The sequence below is a fragment of the Tursiops truncatus genome, chromosome 11 (assembly GCF_011762595.2).
Source record: "Tursiops truncatus isolate mTurTru1 chromosome 11, mTurTru1.mat.Y, whole genome shotgun sequence".
Taxonomy (NCBI): Eukaryota; Metazoa; Chordata; class Mammalia; order Artiodactyla; family Delphinidae; genus Tursiops; species Tursiops truncatus.
Genome location: NC_047044.1, coordinates 90,414,396 through 90,434,101, shown reverse-complemented (window position 1 = coordinate 90,434,101; position 19,706 = coordinate 90,414,396). Strand labels below are relative to the sequence as shown.

The 19,706-nt window shown below is 42.4% G+C and overlaps 1 protein-coding gene across 3 annotated transcripts in view; it reads left to right on the top strand.

Annotated features, from left to right (window-relative positions):
* The window catches only part of PTPRO (protein tyrosine phosphatase receptor type O), a 230,812-nt gene extending 213,138 nt beyond the window's left edge, over positions 1–17,674 (top strand). For all 3 annotated transcript variants that reach the window (XM_073789003.1, XM_019937134.3, XM_033867016.1), the window contains 7 exons: positions 642–718; positions 1,535–1,669; positions 1,899–2,021; positions 6,684–6,838; positions 8,967–9,102; positions 15,188–15,308; positions 16,362–17,674. In XM_073789003.1, coding sequence (XP_073645104.1) covers positions 642–718; positions 1,535–1,669; positions 1,899–2,021; positions 6,684–6,838; positions 8,967–9,102; positions 15,188–15,292 — 731 coding nt within the window. In that variant the 3' untranslated portion in view covers positions 15,293–15,308; positions 16,362–17,674. The remainder of the gene's footprint in view (positions 1–641; positions 719–1,534; positions 1,670–1,898; positions 2,022–6,683; positions 6,839–8,966; positions 9,103–15,187; positions 15,309–16,361) is intronic.
* The last annotated feature ends 2,032 nt before the right edge of the window (positions 17,675–19,706 follow it).

Genomic DNA, 19,706 nt, shown 5'->3' with positions numbered 1-19,706 from the left:
ACTGAGTGCAGCTATTGGGTACAGAATTGTCCTGACAAGTCTTCCTTCCACTCTGATTTTTTTTTTTCTGGTTCATTTGTTTTGTTTTATATCTGTTAATCCCGAACTCCTAATTTATCCCTCCCCACCCATTTCCCCTTTGGTAACCATAAGTTTGTTTTATTTTTGTGAGTCTGTTTCTGTTTTGTAAACAAGTTCATTTGTATCTTTTTTTTTTTTTTTTTAGATTCTACGTATAAGTGATATCACATGATATTTGTCTTTGTCTGACTTACTTCACTTAGTAAAATAATATCTGGGTCCATCCATGTTACTACAAATGGCATTATTTCATTCTTTTTTATGGCTGAGTGATATTCCATTGTGTACATATACCACATCTTCTTTATCCATTCCTCTGTTGATGGACAGTTAGGTTGCTTCCATGTCTTGGCTACTGTAAATAGTGCTGCCGTGAACATTGGGGTGCATGTATCTTTTTGAATTAGAGTTTTCATTTTTCTGGATATATGGCCAGGAGTGGGATTGCAGGACCATATGGTAACTCTATTTTTAGTTCTTAAGTAACCTCCATACTGTTCTTCATAGTGGCTGCACCCTTCCACTCTGACTTTTAATATTTTTCTCCTTATGCTTTACAGATGACTTTAGCCGAGTGAGATTAATCTCCATGAATGAAGAGGAAGGTGCAGACTACATCAATGCCAACTACATTCCTGTAAGTAATCAAAATTTTAAAAATCAGGCATCCAAATTCTAACCCAGCCAGAGGAAGACTATTAGGGCTTCAGGGATGTGTCAAACAGTTCAATAGAGAGCCGTTCTCCACTAAGCACTCCCACTCTAAAGAACAGTTTCCATTATTCCATTTTAGAATAAAGAATAGGGGAAAAGGGCTTCCCTGGTGGCGCAGTGGTTGAGAATCCGCCTGCTGATGCAGGGGACACGGGTTCGTGCCCCAGTCCGGGAAGATCCCACATGCCGCGGAGCGGCTGGGCCCGTGAGCCATGGCCGCTGAGCCTGCGTGTCTGGAGCCTGTGCTCCGCAACGGGAAAGGCCACAGCAGTGAGAGGCCCGCGTACCGCAAAAAAAAAAAAAAGAATAGGGAAAAAAAGAAGCCCAGAGACTAGTAATATACAAATTTCTCTGAAAAAGATTAGTGAAATTGAAAGTAGATCATTATACTAAAGATCATCTTTCTTGTGCTTAAATGTCAGTGTCAGCAACCAAACTCAAAGGGCTCCACCTGAGCACCTGTGCTTTTAAAATGTATCTGTAAAGACAGTGGTTGTTATTGTAAAGACGTGTGGGTGTGATTTCTAGGCTTCCCCCCCCAATGTGTCCAATCGTATGGATTTATACAGTCAGCTACTATGACTGCCTCCTTGATGAAAAAAGGAGAAAACATTTCATACATGCATGATCCCTTGCCATTTTATCCCCAGTAAATTTTCAGTTTTTTCTCATTTGTGTGAAACAGCATTTGGTGTTGACTGTAACTCCTTAGGTGACAACTTTGTCACTTACCTTCCAGGGATACAACTCACCCCAGGAGTATGTTGCCACACAGGGGCCTCTGCCTGAAACCAGAAATGACTTTTGGAAGATGGTCCTACAACAGAAGTCTCAGATTATTGTCATGCTCACTCAGTGTAATGAGAAAAGGCGGGTAAGTGCCTAGTGGGGTCAGCCCCACTTAGCAGCAAAGCCTGTACCAGCCACTGCCATGGATTAAATGCCTACTGTCTATTGGAAACCATTCCACTTGCTTCATTCTTCATCCTCACAATAATCCTATACAATGCTTCAGAGGCAAGTCATTCGCTTTCCCTAAATGAGTACAGACTATTTCCTCCCTAGCCTGTTTGTTTTAAAAGGTTGTGCTATTGTCCCCTCAGGTGAAATGTGACCATTACTGGCCATTCACGGAAGAACCCATAGCTTATGGAGACATCACAGTGGAGATGATCTCAGAGGAAGGGCAGGATGCCTGGGCCTGTAGACACTTCCGGATCAACTATGTAAGTCACAGAGTGTGGGCTCCGGAGCTGTTCCCACGCTGAGGGAAGCCCCAGGGTCAGGAGACCAGTCCCCCTTCATGGGAGACCATGAGCACCTCAGACTTGGCAACATGGCTTCCTCCAAGAGGAAAATCCCAAGTGTAATGTGCTTGTTTCCTAACTCCTCGAGAATGGTGGGGATTAAATACTTATCCTGGAGAGCCCGAGGAGATGGAATCAGAAGGCTACACCGTTCCATCTCAGATTTCAGCCAGGGTCATAGAAGACACGGTGACCCACTGCTCACCAGGCATGACTGAGGAGAGAAGTGTTGTCATACTTATATTAACCATATATGGGTATATTTAGGATATACAAGCACCTGCATTATAAATTAAAACTTAGTTTTAGATGTAGTGGTTTGGGTTTTATTTCGCTTTGTTGGGCTTTGTCCCTTACTTTGTTGTAGTTTGGTTTTTATTATTTCTAAGCTACTTCTGGACCTTAGTAATCATGGTTTCCTAGCTCCTTTGAAATGCTATTGAATTCTGATTATTACAATGTCAGAAAAGTCTATTTTTTCCTGTAAGGACTGCTACATCTCTGCTGACAGGCAGGCTAAGTTTTACTAGTATTCTCCCCTAAACATGGTCTCTGTTGAGGACAAACTTAATACTAAAGTCCTCATTAAAATGTGCTTCTCTGCTTAGAAACAACATTTTCTCACAGTGTAGATCAGAGGATGAACAAAAGACCCTGCTTCGTGAAGTCCATGAGCTAAGAATGAATTTTACCTTTGTAAAAGTTGGAAAAAATTAAAAGAAGAATAATATTTCACATGAAATATTATATGGACATTAAAAAATTCCAATTTCAATGCCCATAAATAGCATTTTATTGAAACATAGCCACAGATTTGTTTACTGATTTCCTATGACTCTTTCTGTGCTACATCAAGCTTGAATAGTTGCCACAGAGACTGTATGATCCGCAAAATCTAAAATATCTACTATCTGCCCTTTACAGAAAAGGCTTGATGACCTTAACATAGGCAATGGAAACAAGGATCGTTCATTATCAGTGCAACCCAAGCACTCATTAACTCACCATTTATTGATATTTACAAGAAGCAAATCACTTCTTAACCACTACTAGTTAACAGTGGCTTTTGCTACATTGAGAATTTAGGCAAACCCCAGTGTAACTGTTAACAGACTGCTCCAGGCTGTTCCACCTCTTTGAAATGCCCATCTCCTCCTGTTCCTCAAGCACACTCCTACTCAGAATTTCAGCTCAAGTGTTAGCTCCTTTATCAAGCCTTCCCTAGTCTCAAAAGACCTTTCTCCCTTTCCTCTCCTGCTCTAGTTCATATATATCACTCCATCACTGTGCACCATACATGGTTATAATTCTCTCATTTCATGTCTGCCTTCCCATCTCCCCCCACCCCATGTACTGTAATGGACTCAAGTATCCTGCTTTAATAATCCTTGTAATCCTAACCCTTAGCCACTTAATAAGTCTTCATGGCATTAATAAATCAGTGAATGAATGAATGTTTTCAAAAATAATAAATCACTTAGAAAACATCAACAGACTTAGCCATCAGAGAAAATGTTTGACAATCTCAATTCCATGTGAACTCTCCTTTCTTTCTTGGATATTTTACCCAGGAAGCCGGTATAAACTGCTATACAAATACAGAGTAAATCTTTCCCTAGGTTTTGCATCTGGGAGAAAAAAGTTGCAAAGCAAAAATAAGGTCTGTTCCCTTGACTGGGAGAAGTGACATCGATCACTGTGTGATCAATACTATGTCCTTGTCCTTGGTCTTAAATAATAACTTTTCAATGACAACCACGTGAAGGGCTTGAAACATAGGAATAAAAACGCTGAATAGTAGACGTTTCTGGTTTTTATACAGTAGTTGCAAGCATCTGATCCCAGAGCGCCCCCTTTTGGCCATAAACAAGTTGAATCTAAATTTTAAGCTCCTGCAATGAAGGTTAAATTACCAAAGAACATTGTGCTGTGCCGATGAATACCTTTTTCTATTTTTTTCATTTTTTGCTTATACACTTCTTTATTCCCTCCATGTTGATATGTGGAAATTTTCAGAGTACAACCAGATAAAATTACACAAGTGAGGAAATCAGAGTATGAGAAATGTTGGAATGGTTAAGTAAGATGTAACCAGCAGGGTTTTCTCATTTAATAGGAAAGGAGGAAAATGACGATAACGCAAAATTTGTCACTTTCCAGTACTTGAAACTTGGCATGAACTGAGTAAGAACTGGAGACTAAAAACCAGCAAAAACCTGTTTGTTCCCATTACTTGTGCCTCGCTATTCAGCTGACAGGAATCACCCATCTGATACAAGACCTCTGCCCTGCAGCTGCAGAGAGACTAATCACAATTTAAAGCCTTCTTAATTTTGAACCACCTTGCCTATTTTAGCTGGATACATTTTCAGATACATTTTAGAATATATGTATTCTAATATAGTTATATATATAGGTATATATATGTATGTATGCGTGTATATGTATATATTCTGTCAATGAAAATAACCAGTAAACAATCGACAATAGGAATATTTATTTGAACCAAACTGAGGACTATAGCCTTGAAGACAGCCTCTCAGGTAACTCTCAAGAACTGCCCTAGAGAAGCATGATTTTCAGCACAGTTTTCTATCTTGTCAGAACAAAGAATATTAAACAAGTCAGGGATACATTCCTTCAAGATTTCAAAGAAAACCCAGATCAGCACACACACAGCAAGCCATATGGCTTTGACACCTGGGAAGGGATTCTTACCACGGAAGGAGGACCAGCATGGGCATCCCAGGAAGAGGGGCATTTATCTTTATTCTCAACATGGACATTCTTTACTTCCGGCCAATGCGCCCTTTTCTTTAATAATTAAAGCAAGTGTACAATGTATGTTTGATAGGCCACACACAGGCCATTCTGGTTAGCATAAAATTCAAGTTAACTCATGTATAACCCAGAATGGTTTCCCGTACTTCAATATGTAAACATTTCTTTTATCAAAACACACATATCCTACAATGTATGAGTCTTGTGCTCAGCCTGTGATCCGCATTTGGAAAGAGCGAGCATTTTCGTGAATTTTTCTGGGCAACCAAAGTTATCTGGGGATAGAGTATCCTTAAATCCTCCGGGTGTTGAGTAATTCATTCATTCTGCACAATTTATTATGCTTGAGTTACTTTCTTGCCATACTTCCTGAGGACAGCAGTGAGGTTGGCCAGCATCTTTGCAGATTTCATGCTCCACGTGTCGAAGACAAAGCCCTTGAACTCGCTCATAGAGAGAGACATTGCGTATGGCTGGAGACATGTGGCCTTAGGCCAAGGAGACAGTGGGTCTAGTTGAAGTGCTGACATTTATATTTATACAAATATTATTATATTTGTATTTATACATTTATTTATATTTCTAATTTTGACCTCACCAGTGACACTTTGAAATTCATTTCTCTCTAATACCTGAAAACCTAAACTTTAACTCCAAACTCATAGCCAGACCAAATTCTTCCAAAGTATGATATAGTATTCTATCTCCTGAGTGGATTCTAGGGTCTTAGCAAATTTGAGGGGTGAGGGATGCATTAGATCTTTGCGAGGCTTGGATTTGGAATATTTCTGATAGTTGATAGTTGATAGTAGGGACTTAAAGAAGTAAATCTTGGAGGACGCACATCCTAGCTGATATTTACACAGGTCAGAGGGAACAACAATATATTTGGTACACGGGTTCATATGAATGGGAAAATATACAAAACATACCCATTTACTGGGATTCCCAGAACCACCCATTGAAATGCACTGAGCTGGATGACAGCCAAGTGGTAGTAATTATGCTGTAGTAGTGATGAGGATATCTAACAGATACCACCCTTCACAAACACAATCACACTTAGTCTCCGCAACAACCCTTGTTAAAGATATCATGAGACCATTTTCGAATGAGAGAACACTGGTATTCAGCGAGTCTGTCTTCGTCAGTTCCCCTAGCATCCGATCCCAAGACACAGATTGTTATATAGGGGGTTTTTTGAAAGTGTAATGTTGGGTAAAATCTGTCCAGGAACAAAGGAAGCAGGATAGGACAGGAGAGTTGTCCCATCTTGACTTTTTGTGCCCCAGTATCGATCACTCATTAGCTGCAGGCTGCCCTCAGCCCGAGAACGCCATCTCTTAGGCACTTCCCAGCAAGGTAGCTCCCTTCAGTGGGAGACGCCTGTGAAGAGTGGGGTGCAGCTAGATGCTATTAGCAGCATCAGGGAAAGGGGGTGCAACAGCCTGGCCCAGTGGACCCAAGCGGGTCACCAACAGAACCTTTCAGTATTTAATTCATCGCCCAGAGCTGATGTAACTTCTAAATGGCAGAGCCGGGATGCAAACCCTGATCTGCTTGAGCTCTTATCGCTACAGAGGCATAGATTAGCCTATTTATCCTACTATCTGAAGCTTTAGACAATTAGTATTTTTTTTTTCAGGGCCTGCTTTGTGCCAGACACAATGCTGAGAGCTGGAAAGGGAGATCTACTGACCAGGAGTGAAATGTGGCTTTACCGTCGCTTGTGAGCTGCTTCCGAGGCCTGAGCCATCCTGACGGGGGACTGAGAGGTTAACACTTGTTTTTCTCCTACAGGCTGACGAGATGCAGGATGTGATGCATTTTAACTACACTGCGTGGCCTGATCACGGGGTGCCCACGGCCAATGCTGCAGAAAGCATCCTGCAGTTCGTACACATGGTCCGACGGCAAGCGACCAAGAGCAAAGGCCCCATGATCGTGCACTGCAGGTAACCTCATCAAATGCCTTGTCGGTTAGAAATCATGGAGGAAGTTGCCCCCCTTTAAACCACTGATCGGACTGAATGAACAGTTAAATGAATTATGATTTTTTTAAATGTACGATTAACTGAAGTCTTATTAGATACATGATTTACTTATAATACAGCTATTTATATCCTGTAGTATATGAGATTAATAATATTATTGCCATTATCAGATTAAAAAAAAAAAAAAAACAAACATAAGGAGTAGAAAGATTAAGGGAGTCACAAAAGTTCACGCACCCAGAAAATGAAGGAGTTAGTATTCAAATCTAGGCGCACCGGTCTCCAAAGGCCAGGCTTTTAAGCACCAGGTGATGGTACCCTATCCTATCAAGGATTCTGTGGGGTTTATAACAGAGCCAAATACAAAGTCAAATTAAAACTAGCCCATCACAACCCAGAGTAATATAAATAGACATAAAACGCAAGTTGAAGGAAAGGTGAAATAAAAACATTCAGCTCATGAAGATAAACATATTTGCTAGGTTCCCCTTCCAGATTACCTCTAAATTTCCAGATGGTGCAGACAAAAGGGGCTATATGATCTACTGCATTATCAAAAATCAAGGACCACGCTAATCCCTTACAGAAAGAGTTATCTTTGAATTTAAGCTTTCTTTCCTACCATGTGAACAAAGTTCCATCAAAACCCAGCAGTGTCAAAAAAAAAACAAAAACAGCAGTGTGACGTAATGTCGTTGTGACGTGTTTATGCAGCCTCAGAAGAGCCGGGGATGTAAATGCACTCCTGTTGTGTATCAGCAGTAGAAGCGGAATAAAGCTGTCAGAGGAGGCCTTGGCAGCCAATAATCCTGGATCTAGTACCTTGGTCTGTGAACTAGAATGGCTAAGGGTGTGTGTGTGTGTGTGTGTGTGTGTGTGTGTGTGTGTGTGTGTGTGAGATAGAGAGAGAGAGAGAGAGAGAGAGAGAGAATGTGTCTCCCTGGAAAGAAACTACCAAGGTTCTGATTAGGGAGACTACCCTTGCTGCCAGTCATTCCCAGGTCAAAAGTTTTGCTTCACCAGATGAAATTATCTCATCTCAAAATGGTTCTTTCCAAGAGCAGAAAATAAAGCTGCTCGACCCTGGGGTCAAACACATGGACTCCTTTCACGCACGTAGCAGGGTAGCAGGTATAGTTCTGGATGTGACTTTGCAAGTGTTCACCCAGACACAGAACGTTTTATCTGAGAAGATAAGTCCTAAGAGGGAAGAATTGTCTGGTAGAAGAAGCAAACCATGGCTCTGAACTCATGGTTTTTCCTGTTGGATTTCTCTCCCAGCAAATCCCACATGTAAATTGGTTTTGATTTCTATTTCCTCATATTCCCTCATAATCCGGAGTTCACTTCAGTCTGTGAGTGACTGGAGGAAAAGGACGGCTGACTTTAGCTGTAACCCTGGGGACTGTGGTGGAGAATAGGTCAGCCCATATCACTCCACTTCCCTCTGTGCTCTGAGCCCTGGGATTTGGGGACTGGGAGAGACTGGGTCCAAATATTAAATCTGATTTTGAGGCAACTGTCTGGGAGAATGAAGCAGACTAGCACCCACTAGCAGGGAGGATGCACTTTAAGGAAGGTCTGAGACGATGAACTTGACCTAGGGCTGAAGACGCACAAATTACCAAGGCCCCAGCCCTAGAACTAGGGTGTGGACATCTCAACTAAACTTTCTAGCTGGGTGTGAGGGCTTAACTCTGAGGCTACTCGGAAGACTGGAATTGTTTACGTTTATCAGCTCCCTGGGGGGCCAGACCTGACTGTCCAGGAGGCTCCACATGGAATCCTTACTTTCCTAAGGAACAGAAACCCTGGGGGGCGGGATGGGCAGGTGTGGCCAAGGCAGACCCACAGCTCTCTAAGAGAGGTAGCAGTGGTAGAACTGTGATGTTAGGAGACACATCAACCACGGCTGCATACTCAAACAACAGTTAAGGGGGAAATATTGTCAGTTTAGTCTTTTTTTTCAATGATGCTACATGTAGTTTTGGTGTGTTTTTGGGTTTTGGTTTTGGTCTTTTTTCATCGCCAATTTGTTTCCAACGGTGTAGAAGCGCTAAGTGATGTGCTGTCGGAACCTCTTTTTCAGTGCTGGAGTCGGTCGGACAGGAACATTCATTGCCCTGGACAGGCTCTTGCAGCACATTCGGGATCATGAGTTTGTGGACATCCTAGGGCTGGTGTCAGAAATGCGGTCATACCGGATGTCTATGGTACAGACCGAGGTAGGAACATAATCACAGGTATTTTTAAATTTGCCCTTGACTGAAAAACTTCCCATTATTCAATCGCATATGTCAAAACCATTGTCTCGATTTTTTTTTTTTTTTGCATCTGCCGTTCCCAGTTTCTTATTGTGCACATTCAAACTGCTCCAAGGTATAAAAGAAACAGATATTAGTCTCTAGAAATCCATTTGGTATACTGTGCCCGCACTTTTATTGGTGTTACAGGCCCTTCAGTAACCCAGAGCACATGGATGTATCTATAATGGAATAAAAGCTCTTTGAACAGACTGAGAGTTCGGTGAGGGTGACAGCCATCTGGGGAAATGCCACCAAGTGGAGACTTTAAAACCGATGTGATTTAATTTCTATATAAAATGCTAGATTTGACTCAATAAGTTTGTCATTAGTTTGCCGTTCATATGGCTCAATTCACTTTTGATGATAATATGGGTTGACTTTGTGCTTTGTGATGAAATAAAATCCTTACAATTTTAAGGATTTCCAGCCTCTCATCTACCAGCACTGCCAATCCCTTGAGCTAAATGAATGGAATCGTCATTGTAACATGGAGGCATCCCCAGAAATATACACCCGCGTTACGTGCTTCCCTTTCTCGTCTTCTCCCAGGTACTCTCCACCTCAAAGCCTTAAAACGCACTCAGGCTGGAGTGGCAGCCGCAGACAGCATCACGCTGCCTCAGAGCAGCAGTGGGTGGGCACCCGTGTGGGTTCACAAGCACGGTAGTTTCTTCGTAATCCTAGTCACCCAGCCGTACTCGCAACTTCTTAGCTTCAGGCGAACACTAATCCTTTTTCTCGAGGAGTGTGTGTGGGAGGAACACTTATGGACTGGAACCCAGCCTGGCCCTGACCTCTGACTCAGTTCCCAAGGGATTAAAACCTGCCTTAATCTTCCTCATGTTTTTCCCAACAAACACCACTAGATGTCAGTATAACGCAAAAGTCCACAGTCCGGGCTGCCGTCTCAACGCTTCCGGGTTCCCCTTTCCCACCCTTTTTACTTTTCCTCCTGCCTCCCCATCCTGTCTGACCAAGGCTTGGCACAGACGTTCCAATCTGTTTATTTCTGAGCTCTAGCAAGATCATAGCACTTTGGAAAGAGTAACTCATTCACATTCAGATGGCTCAGGGATGATTAGGAAGCAAGACATCTATTAGTGTGCTCACTTCCTTGAGATCACTCACTTTCCAGTCCTGCTACCTTCTAATTTACCACTGTGGAGACATAGACGTTATCCTATTATCATAAGTTTAAAATGTCCTGGTTTCCCAGACAAGCCCAACTACCTAGTGATTAAATAGTGTGTTATGGGGATTCCCTGGTGGCACAGTGGTTGAGAGTCCGCCTGCCGATGCAGGGGACACAGGTTCTTGCCCCGGTTCGGGAAGATCCCACATGCTGTGGAGCGGCTGGGCCCGTGAGCCGTGGCTGTTGGGCCTGCGCGTCCGGAGCCTGTGCTCCGCAACGGGAGAGGCCACAACAGTGAGAGGCCTGCGTACCGCAAAAAAACAAACAAAAAATACCTGCGTTATGAATCTGTCCATATTCTTGGCTTTCACTTCCATAAATCTATATCCCCCTATGTGCTTAAAACTCTCTATTATGTATATTGATCTCTAGGCTTCAAAGGGCCACTCCTCATTTTAAGTATTTTGGATTTGATGAACTGTCTGCCCCCACTGACTTAATGCATACCTTTTATAATTTTATAGACTGTGATTACAGCCTGTTGGCTTTCAACTTTCCAACAACAGAATCCTAATCCCTTTTTCAAAAGTCTACCTTCACATGGTAGACCCTCTCTCCAATTTTCAGTGCCATTATCTTTCTTCATGTGTGGTAATCCCAGGACACCAGGGCCACCACCATGTGCCTTTCTGTAAAGCTGAGAAAAAGTTGGGTTTTCTCTGTAACTTCCTTTCCTCAAATTTTGATTGCTTCTTTGTTTATGGTAGTATTTTAGGTTGACATCTCCAGGGAAACAGTCTTTTTTAAGTACGATATCCCTTCCCTGAACTCTCGTGGGAAAATTCAAAGTCAGCAGAAGAGGCAGAGGTCACCACGGGTCACTTATTTTTCCCAACTGTTCCGGTTCACTCTTGAGTTCCCTCAGGATTTTGCAGCGATCCTCTCTGGTTCAAGTTATTTATTTATGTCGGTTTTGTCAGTTGTGTCTGGAACCACTCGTCCAATGATTTACCTCTGTTTCTCCTCATTCCTGTGCTCTTCGTGGTTCAAACTGTAACTTGAATGTTAGGATTTCCTTAACATCCTCCTTGAGCTCATTCACGCCCCAGTCCTGCTGCCTCCTAGTTTACTGATGCTAATAATAAAGAGCAGAGTAAAAAATTATTTTTCTTCATCATCCCAGAGCACTCCTTTGACACTAATGGTTTTCAAGAGGCCAGAATGATTCTCCAGCGGAGTCGATGTATATACAGAAACCACAGTGTGTTGTGTACAGGTTACCTCCCATGCTGGTTTTTCATTTTCCTATGCCCTCTTGACAGCCCATTGCCTTGATTCTAGTACCCCACCCCCTCTACAAACAGCAGAAGTCACTGATTAATTTGACCATATCCTCAGATGCATGTTTCAGGTCCCTGCAACATGCCACATGGGCCGTATTTTGATGAACCCTTTTCCCCTTTCTCAGCTGACCAGGCACGCCGTGTGGACCCCTGCAAAAGAGGAGCGAGGGGTAGTCAGAGAGTAGGGTAGTCAGGCCAGACTCCGAAAGAGGCCCGGGACCAACCCTGACCACTGTACAACTCACTTCACCTCTCGAATCTCCCATTCCGATGAACAGATACACCCTACTATATATAAAATAACAAACAAAGACCTACTGAATACCACAGGGAACTAGACTCAGTATTTTGTAATAACCTATAAGGAAAAGGATCTAAAAAAAGAAATAGACATAGATGTATGTATAACTGAATCACTTTGCTGTACACCTGAAACTAACACAACATTGTAAATTGACTATACTTCAATTTTTAAAAAATTAAATAATAGGACTTCCCTGGTGGCGCAGTGGTTGAGAGTCCGCCTGCCGATGCTGGGAGCATGGGTTTGTGCCCCGGCCCGGGAAGATCCCACATGCCGCGGAGCGGCTGGGTCCGTGAGCCATGGCCGCTGAGCCTGGGCGTCCGGAGCCTGTGCTCCGCAACGGGAGAGGCCACAGCAGTGAGAGGCCCACGTACCGCAAAAAAAAAAAAAAAAAAAATTAAACAATAAAAATATATATTTTTAAAAAGCTCCCATCCTTCATCTGTAAAACGTGAAGGACAACGTTCATTAGTTGTTTGTTGTAAAGTATACATCAGGTGAACCGATATCATCAAGATACGTGCTTTGAAATTGTGAAGTGCCACATGTGGATGGCCTTCGCCTCTCCTGGGCTCTCTTCTATTTTTATCAAAGGTTTTTTTAATTTTCCTCTAATAGGCTTTCCCTGGAGGTCAGGCCTTGCTTTGAGCAGCTGCTTCTCCTTATCGGCAGCCTCCTGATTTCTCAGGAACTCTCAGAGATGCGTCTGTAAATAGTCTTTTATTTACTTTTCCTGTGGCCTAGCTACTTTATTTACTTATTTATTTAGACACAAAGTTTGGCCACTGCGTAGGTATGGGTTGAGAAACCAGGCAGTCTCTGTCCTTATCGATGCTCTGTGCTTGACTCAACATCAGAAGCAATGGAGGGATGTGTCATAACAAGAAAGGGAAGCTCAGTTACTGATGTGATGTTGTCACAATTTAAGGGAATATATTTTCCCCAAATTTTGTTGAAAAATACATGTGAGTCCAGGGAAGTTTGAAGTATTTAATTTTATCCTTTGTATGAAGTTGTCATACAAAAGGTCCTTGAAATCCTGTGGTTATCTTAACTGGTTCTTATTTAAAGGTTATTCTTAATGGTATTACTTAGAGAGAAACTCCAGCAAATAAGGAAAAAGGGAGAAATGACCTTGACTTCATGGCATAAAGACAGCTACTCTCAATATTTTGGCGTACCTCATCTCGGCCTTCATTCAAGTATAATGTTCACACAATTGTGCTCATATGCCCTATACACATATGCTAATTTTACATTCTGATTTTTCACTTAATATTTTGCTACCTGTATCATCCCAAATTGCCTAAAACTCTATAACTCATTTTAAAGACTGAATACTGTTTCATTTTATTTATTTATTTATTTATTTTTCTTTTATTTATATTTTTAAATTATCTTATTTACTTATTTTTGGCTGTGTTGGGTCTTCATCGTGGTGCACGGGCTTCTCACTGCAGCGGCCTCCCCTGCTGCAGAGCACAGGCTCCAGGCGCATGGGCCTCAGTAGCCGCGGCACACAGGCCCAGCAGCTGTGGCTCGTGGGCTCCAGAGCACAGGCTCAGTAGTTGTGGCACACGGGCCCAGTTGCTCCGCGGCATGCGGGATCCTCCCGGACCAGGGCTCGAACCTGTGTCCCCTGCACCGGCAGGCGGACTCCCAACCCCTGGGCCACCAGGGAAGTCCCATACTGTTTCATTTTAGATATGCTGTTGCTTACTTAAAACATTCTCCTTTTTATAGGACATTAAATTGGATTCTTTCCTTTCTTACTTTTATCTGTCCACAATGCCATTTATTAGCATTTTATTAATTGTACCTCCACCAACTGTAGGTAAAAATGATTGCTTCAACAAACTCAATCATCACTGAATATTATTTTTTTCCTTTAGGTTTGCTTACTTTATATATAAAAAAATTGTTTCAATTTACAATTTTTTATTACTTGGCCATTTTTTGCATATGGTTTAATATTTTCTCAGTTTACTTAAACATTTAATAAGCACAAACTAAGTGCTGGGTATTAGGAATAAAAAGACACGGTCCCTGCTTTCCAGGAATATTTGGTCTAGTGGTCAGTTTATTTTATTTGTCACTTTAAGTGTGCATGTTACTGATGTGGATGAATTTTAAACAAAGATGAAGGTAACAACATTTGTCATAATTCTAGAAAATATTCCCTCTCAGTTTCTGGTTTGCCCTTTACTTTATTCTTTTTACTGCTTTTTATATACAGTAGTTTGACATTTTTATTTGTAACTTATTTCATTGTTTAAAGTTTAAAGTTTAAAGTCCTTCCTTAAAGTAATCAGAGAAAAATTAACCTATATTTTCCTTTATATTTTTATGGCTTAGTTCATTAAACTTCCTGGAATTTATTTCAGTGTATTATGAGGTGATGTGCTACTTTTTTTTCAAATAGCCCCATGATTTATTGTTTGAATATTCATTGCCTTTAGCATTAAGTAGTGATAGTCTAAGCCCTATTATTAATCAAACTATTTCTACAGTTGATTCTCTTGGATTTTCTAGTTATAAAATTGTGTCATATATATGGAATCTTAAAAAAAAAAAAACTGGTTCTATGAACCTAGGGACAGGACAGGAATAAAGACGCAGAAGTAGAGAATGGACTTGAGGACACGGGGAGGGGGAAGGGTAAGCTGGGACGAAGTGAGAGTGGCATGGACATATATACACTACCAAATGTAAAATAGATAGCTAGTGGGAAGCAGCTGCATAGCACAGGGAGATCAGCTCGGTGCTTTGTGTCCACAGAAGTAGAAGTAGAGAATGGACTTGAGGACACGGGGAGGGGGAAGGGTAAGCTGGGACGAAGTGAGAGTGGCATGGACATATGTACACTACCAAATGTAAAATAGATAGCTAGTGGGAAGCAGCTGCATAGCACAGGGAGATCAGCTCGGTGCTTTGTGTCCACCTAGAGGGGTGGGATAGGGAGGGGCGGAGGGAGACGCAAGAGGGAGGGGATATGGGGATATATGTATGTGTATAGCTGATTCACTTTGTGATAAAGCAGAAACCAACACACCATTGTAAAGCAATTATACTCCAATAAAGATGTTAAAATAATTGTCTCATAAATAATGAAGAATGTTTCCCTTGGCATCACATCATAGCATTTAATACTGCCATAGTATTAAAATATTATATTTTTGCACAAAGATATCTTGCTCTAAAACCTGTCTTTGTCTTTTGCTCCAGGAGCAGTACATTTTTATCCATCAGTGTGTGCAACTGATGTGGATGAAGAAGAAGCAGCAGTTCTGCATCAGTGACGTCATCTATGAGAATGTCAGCAAGTCTTAGTTCAGAATCCAGACCAGTAAGTGGAGAGGAACCCATCATGGGCACCCTGTCTTAGCACAATGGGAGAGGGCATGATGGGATACGACAAAGGCAGCAGTGGCTATCTGTGCTGACTCTGACCCCACAGAGGTGGTCACAGGGAGGTGGTCATAGGGAGAGACAAATACCGTAGCAGATCTTTGAGCTTCAGTGGGCCTAGGTTGGTGGGTGTGGCATGCAAGAGCTTCAGCAACTCATGAAGATTTGCCCTCCATTCCCTCCACCCTGAACCTTAAATTATTCTGATATTGGATCTGTGCCTGCAATATCAGGATATTACCATCCAATGCTATTTACCTAGATACTTTATGCAAACATTTTACTGACTACAAGGGCCATACAAGGGGCTACAAAGAAGACATGAGCTAAAGTAGACACCGAAAGAAGAAAAACAATATTGACAATAGTCTTAGGTTAGCGGAGTTTTCAAATGCCTTGATCTCATCTATTACGTGAGTACTGACTTGAGAGCATCGTGAAAAAAAATCGTAACACAGTCAATGCCTTGTGCTTACGTTTTAACTAGGACATCAGATTTCGGAGGTATAAGTAATCTTGGCTAAAGTAACAAGTAATCTTCTAACTCAACTCAGTTAACAGAGCATAGAATGTGTATGAATATATTTAGGTTGGAGGGATCACTGACAGGGAGAGAGAGGACAAGGGTGCCTTGAGGAAGAAGTATGGTAGGATACGGACTAGTGAGTACCAGGATAGGGTTAGCATCAGACCATTACATGCATCAACAAAGACAGACAGAAAGCACAAGGAGGCAGGAAAGATAAAGAATAAGGAAAGACAGACAGAGACAAATTTGCAGGTAGAGGGAAAGACAGAGCCACAGAAAGGAGGACTTGCACAGAGAAAGATGCACAGATAAGCCCACGTCCACATGGTCTGTGGGGTTGAGTGTAATGAGAGCTAGTGATGGAATCAGGAGGCGGTCGCTGTACTTCCAGCCACAGAGCTGTTGATGAGGGGCTTTGCTCTCCCAGGCTGCTTACCGTCTTCCTCTGTCTCTCATTTACAGGACAGGACATGATGTGAACCCATCCTCCCTTGCTTCCAAGAGTTTTTTGGAGGGGCTCTACTAGCCATTTGCTAAAAAGAGCCCTGCTTTGCAGTACGTGGCCAAGATAATTTATCTCATAGAAGCAGCGGGAAGACTTAGCCTTAAAGAGCCTACAGTGTCTTTCGGACTCTCACTTCTGGACATTCAATAATGGACCAAATTCAACCGGACACCAGAAAGGTCCAGACGCTCTGCAAAGGGCAGGAAGCACAACACTTCTGAAGAGTTTCGCTGGCCCTTTGCTGGTTGGGCTGAGTTTTTTGCTGTTGTTTTTAAGTGCAATAATTTTTGTACGTGTGTGATTTTATCAGAACGTTGAACTGTTTTCTGCCCGCACTATTGATCAAGCTCGTAACCCAAGAAGGATCAGGCATAGTTGGTGTCAAATTATACCTCACTGTTAAAAAGAGGCATGCCCACACATGAAAAAATGGCAATTCTGCTTCAAGGAAATTGAACCAGTGCTATCTATAATCCAACATAATCTTACTGGATCAGGAATGGGGAGGGTGGATCGGGGGAGAGAGAAAGGTTCTTCCCACAGATCAACTGCGTATCTTTTCCAAATATGAAGAGCTGTAATTCAGCTTCAAAGTAGAGTAGAAAAGCTATTTAAGTCTTAATTGTTCTAGTTCTTGATGTTTTTTTCTTATTAACGGTTCAGTGTTTCTTCCTTGGCCCTCTTGGACTAATGTCACTGTCCAGGTTCCTTTTCAACAAACTAGATCTGGTTCAGAAGACTTTGAAGTCTCACTCTTTAGACTCCACTGCTGTCTGAGCAATCTTGGTGCCTAGAGTTTGCGTTCCTCTTTCTGTTGACCTGCATACACGTAAAAGCTATTTCTTTGCGAACTATAGGCTGTGAACACGCACTTTCCTTCCCCCAAAGAGCTGGGAATTTATGAAGTTGTGGCAATGAACTGCAGCATGCTAGGACAATGATTTGCCTACATTTTGGGGGGGGTAATATTGTCAAGCACCTCTATGGATTCTGACAGAGATAACTTTCTGTTTTGTTTTCTTTGGGGTTGTCAGTTTCATTTTAACCTGTGTAACTAGCAGCAACCTATTCTTTGCATTTTGTATAATTGCAGTACATAATTGTGTCTTGTGACATGAACACTGTCAGAATGGACACAGATGGCATCCTGAAGCCTGTTACTTTGTGTCGCTTCCTGAGAATGAAGAGGTGACGGATATACAAAGGAAAACATTTTGAGTTGAAAGTAAACACAAGCTTGCTGCTTCGCTGGAGCAGTTGGCTGTCCTGAGCCTTCCTGTGTGTGTTTCAGGAGGCTGTGTCCCCCTCTCTGTGCATCCACCCCTCGCCCTGGATCCCCGCTTTCCTGCGCATCTCCATGAAGCCATGCACGCAGTTTCACATTTTATCAGTGACCTTTGTAAAGGTAAAGGATGCCAAGTGAACAGCTCTGCACCCCACTGTCTCTTGTCACCAAGGCCTGGCCACAGCGGAGCCTGGCACAGTTCTTTGCAAGACCTGGCCAGGCAGGGAGTCTCAGGTTCTCCTCGTGGGGAGGGGGGAGGAACGGCAGAGGCTGTCCAGACCCCACAGGTTAACAGCTTGGGCTCCCTGGGTGTTGTCAGCTTTGACTCGCCCCCACCTCTTCCTCCCCTTCTCACCTCCCTGCTGCCACCTTCTCTTCTCACTCCCACCCCTTTAAGTCCCTTCTTGGACATGTTAATAATGTACCACTCCATTCCCAGGAGTACATGTGGCTAAAGAAAAGTAGCAAGTGTATGTGTGACTTCCTTAGGTTTTCACACACGGACAGGTCAGGAGTGAAGTAAGCAACGTTGGGTGAGCTGATAAGACACCTGCTGGTGCAGGTGCATTTCCCATGTTCACAGACTGGAACTTTACTTCCCTGAAACTTAAAGCACTTTGTAAATATTTTATGATTTTCTTGAGCACCCCTTCCAGGTAGGAATCAAATAGTCCCAGATCAGTTTTCCCAAAAGAGAAGATGAAGTATCCAGAGTTAGACGGAAGCCTCAGAGTTTAGATGACAGAAAAGTCACACCAGGCACTTAACCAGATCCTTCCTTCCGGGGTCTCCACAGCCGTCACTCTGTACATCACTGGTACACCGGTGCTCCTGAAGTGTACAGTTTATGATGGGAAAAGCATCTATCTGTCTGAAGCCTTGGGTTTCAATCCCAATAGATGACTTTGAAATGTATCTGTCCTAAGTCTCAGTTGATGAACTGTAGAATTACCTACTAAAAGCACCATATTTCACAGGTGTAAAGGGTATCAGAGCTGATAATTCACACAAAGGTGTTTTGTATTTTATTCTTTCACGTACCCTAGGGGCCCCTCAAACCAGCTTAATTTTCACTCCAGGATTCAACTCTAAGAATTCAGACAGGAGGCAGCTAGGGCCTCTGTGTTTTAATCACAGTGTTATTCGTAATCATCTGTGAAGTGCTACGGTGCACCGAACATAGAGGCATTAGCACAGGCATTCACAGTAGCCTACATGGTGCATAGAAAGAGCTGAAGATTTGGGAATAACAGAATATTTCACTTTGAGCGCTGCTGAGATCAAATTCCTTGGCTGCAAAAGCCAATTTCTGAAGTTAATTGAGAAACTACCACTAGACTCTAATTTATACATTTAATATCTAACACTAATACATCCATACCTATACATTCATTATATGGCTTTATTTAACTTGAAAAGGAAGGAAAGGGATGGATGGCAACCTTTTTGGGGGGACAGTGTTCTAATTCGGGGCTGACAATTTTCCACTACAAAGTCAACACTGCCCCCCAAATTTAAAATTAGAAAAATTAGTAAGGTTTTTTTTTTTCAATTCTTATAAAATCTTTAATCAGATTCTATAATCGCTCCCCTTTTCTAAAAGCTGTCCCTGACCCCGGAAAGGGGATACATCTCTCCAAGAAGGCTGTGGTGTCAACGTGTAAAGCAGGGGCTGGAGACTTTGGAACTGAGTCTTTTGCAGACCTTATGAGAGCTACTTGCTAGGGGATTGGCCGTTAGCCAAGGGAGTAAAGTTACTGAATCCAATCTCTAGGAGCCAAAATCCTCCCTGCTTTCTAGCAAGGAGGCCTTCCTTTCCACCTCAGGAAATGTCTGATGTGATGTGCTTCAAATTAGCTGGCGCATTTCCTAGCTCACTGATCGCTAGCCTGGGGCCTGGCCCAGGCTCAGAGCTCAGAGGCCATACCCAGGACTGAACAGAACAACCACTTTGGCCAAAGGAGTTAGAAAGCAACAAAACCTAACACACACAAACTTCTACCTTAGGTTTTTAAAT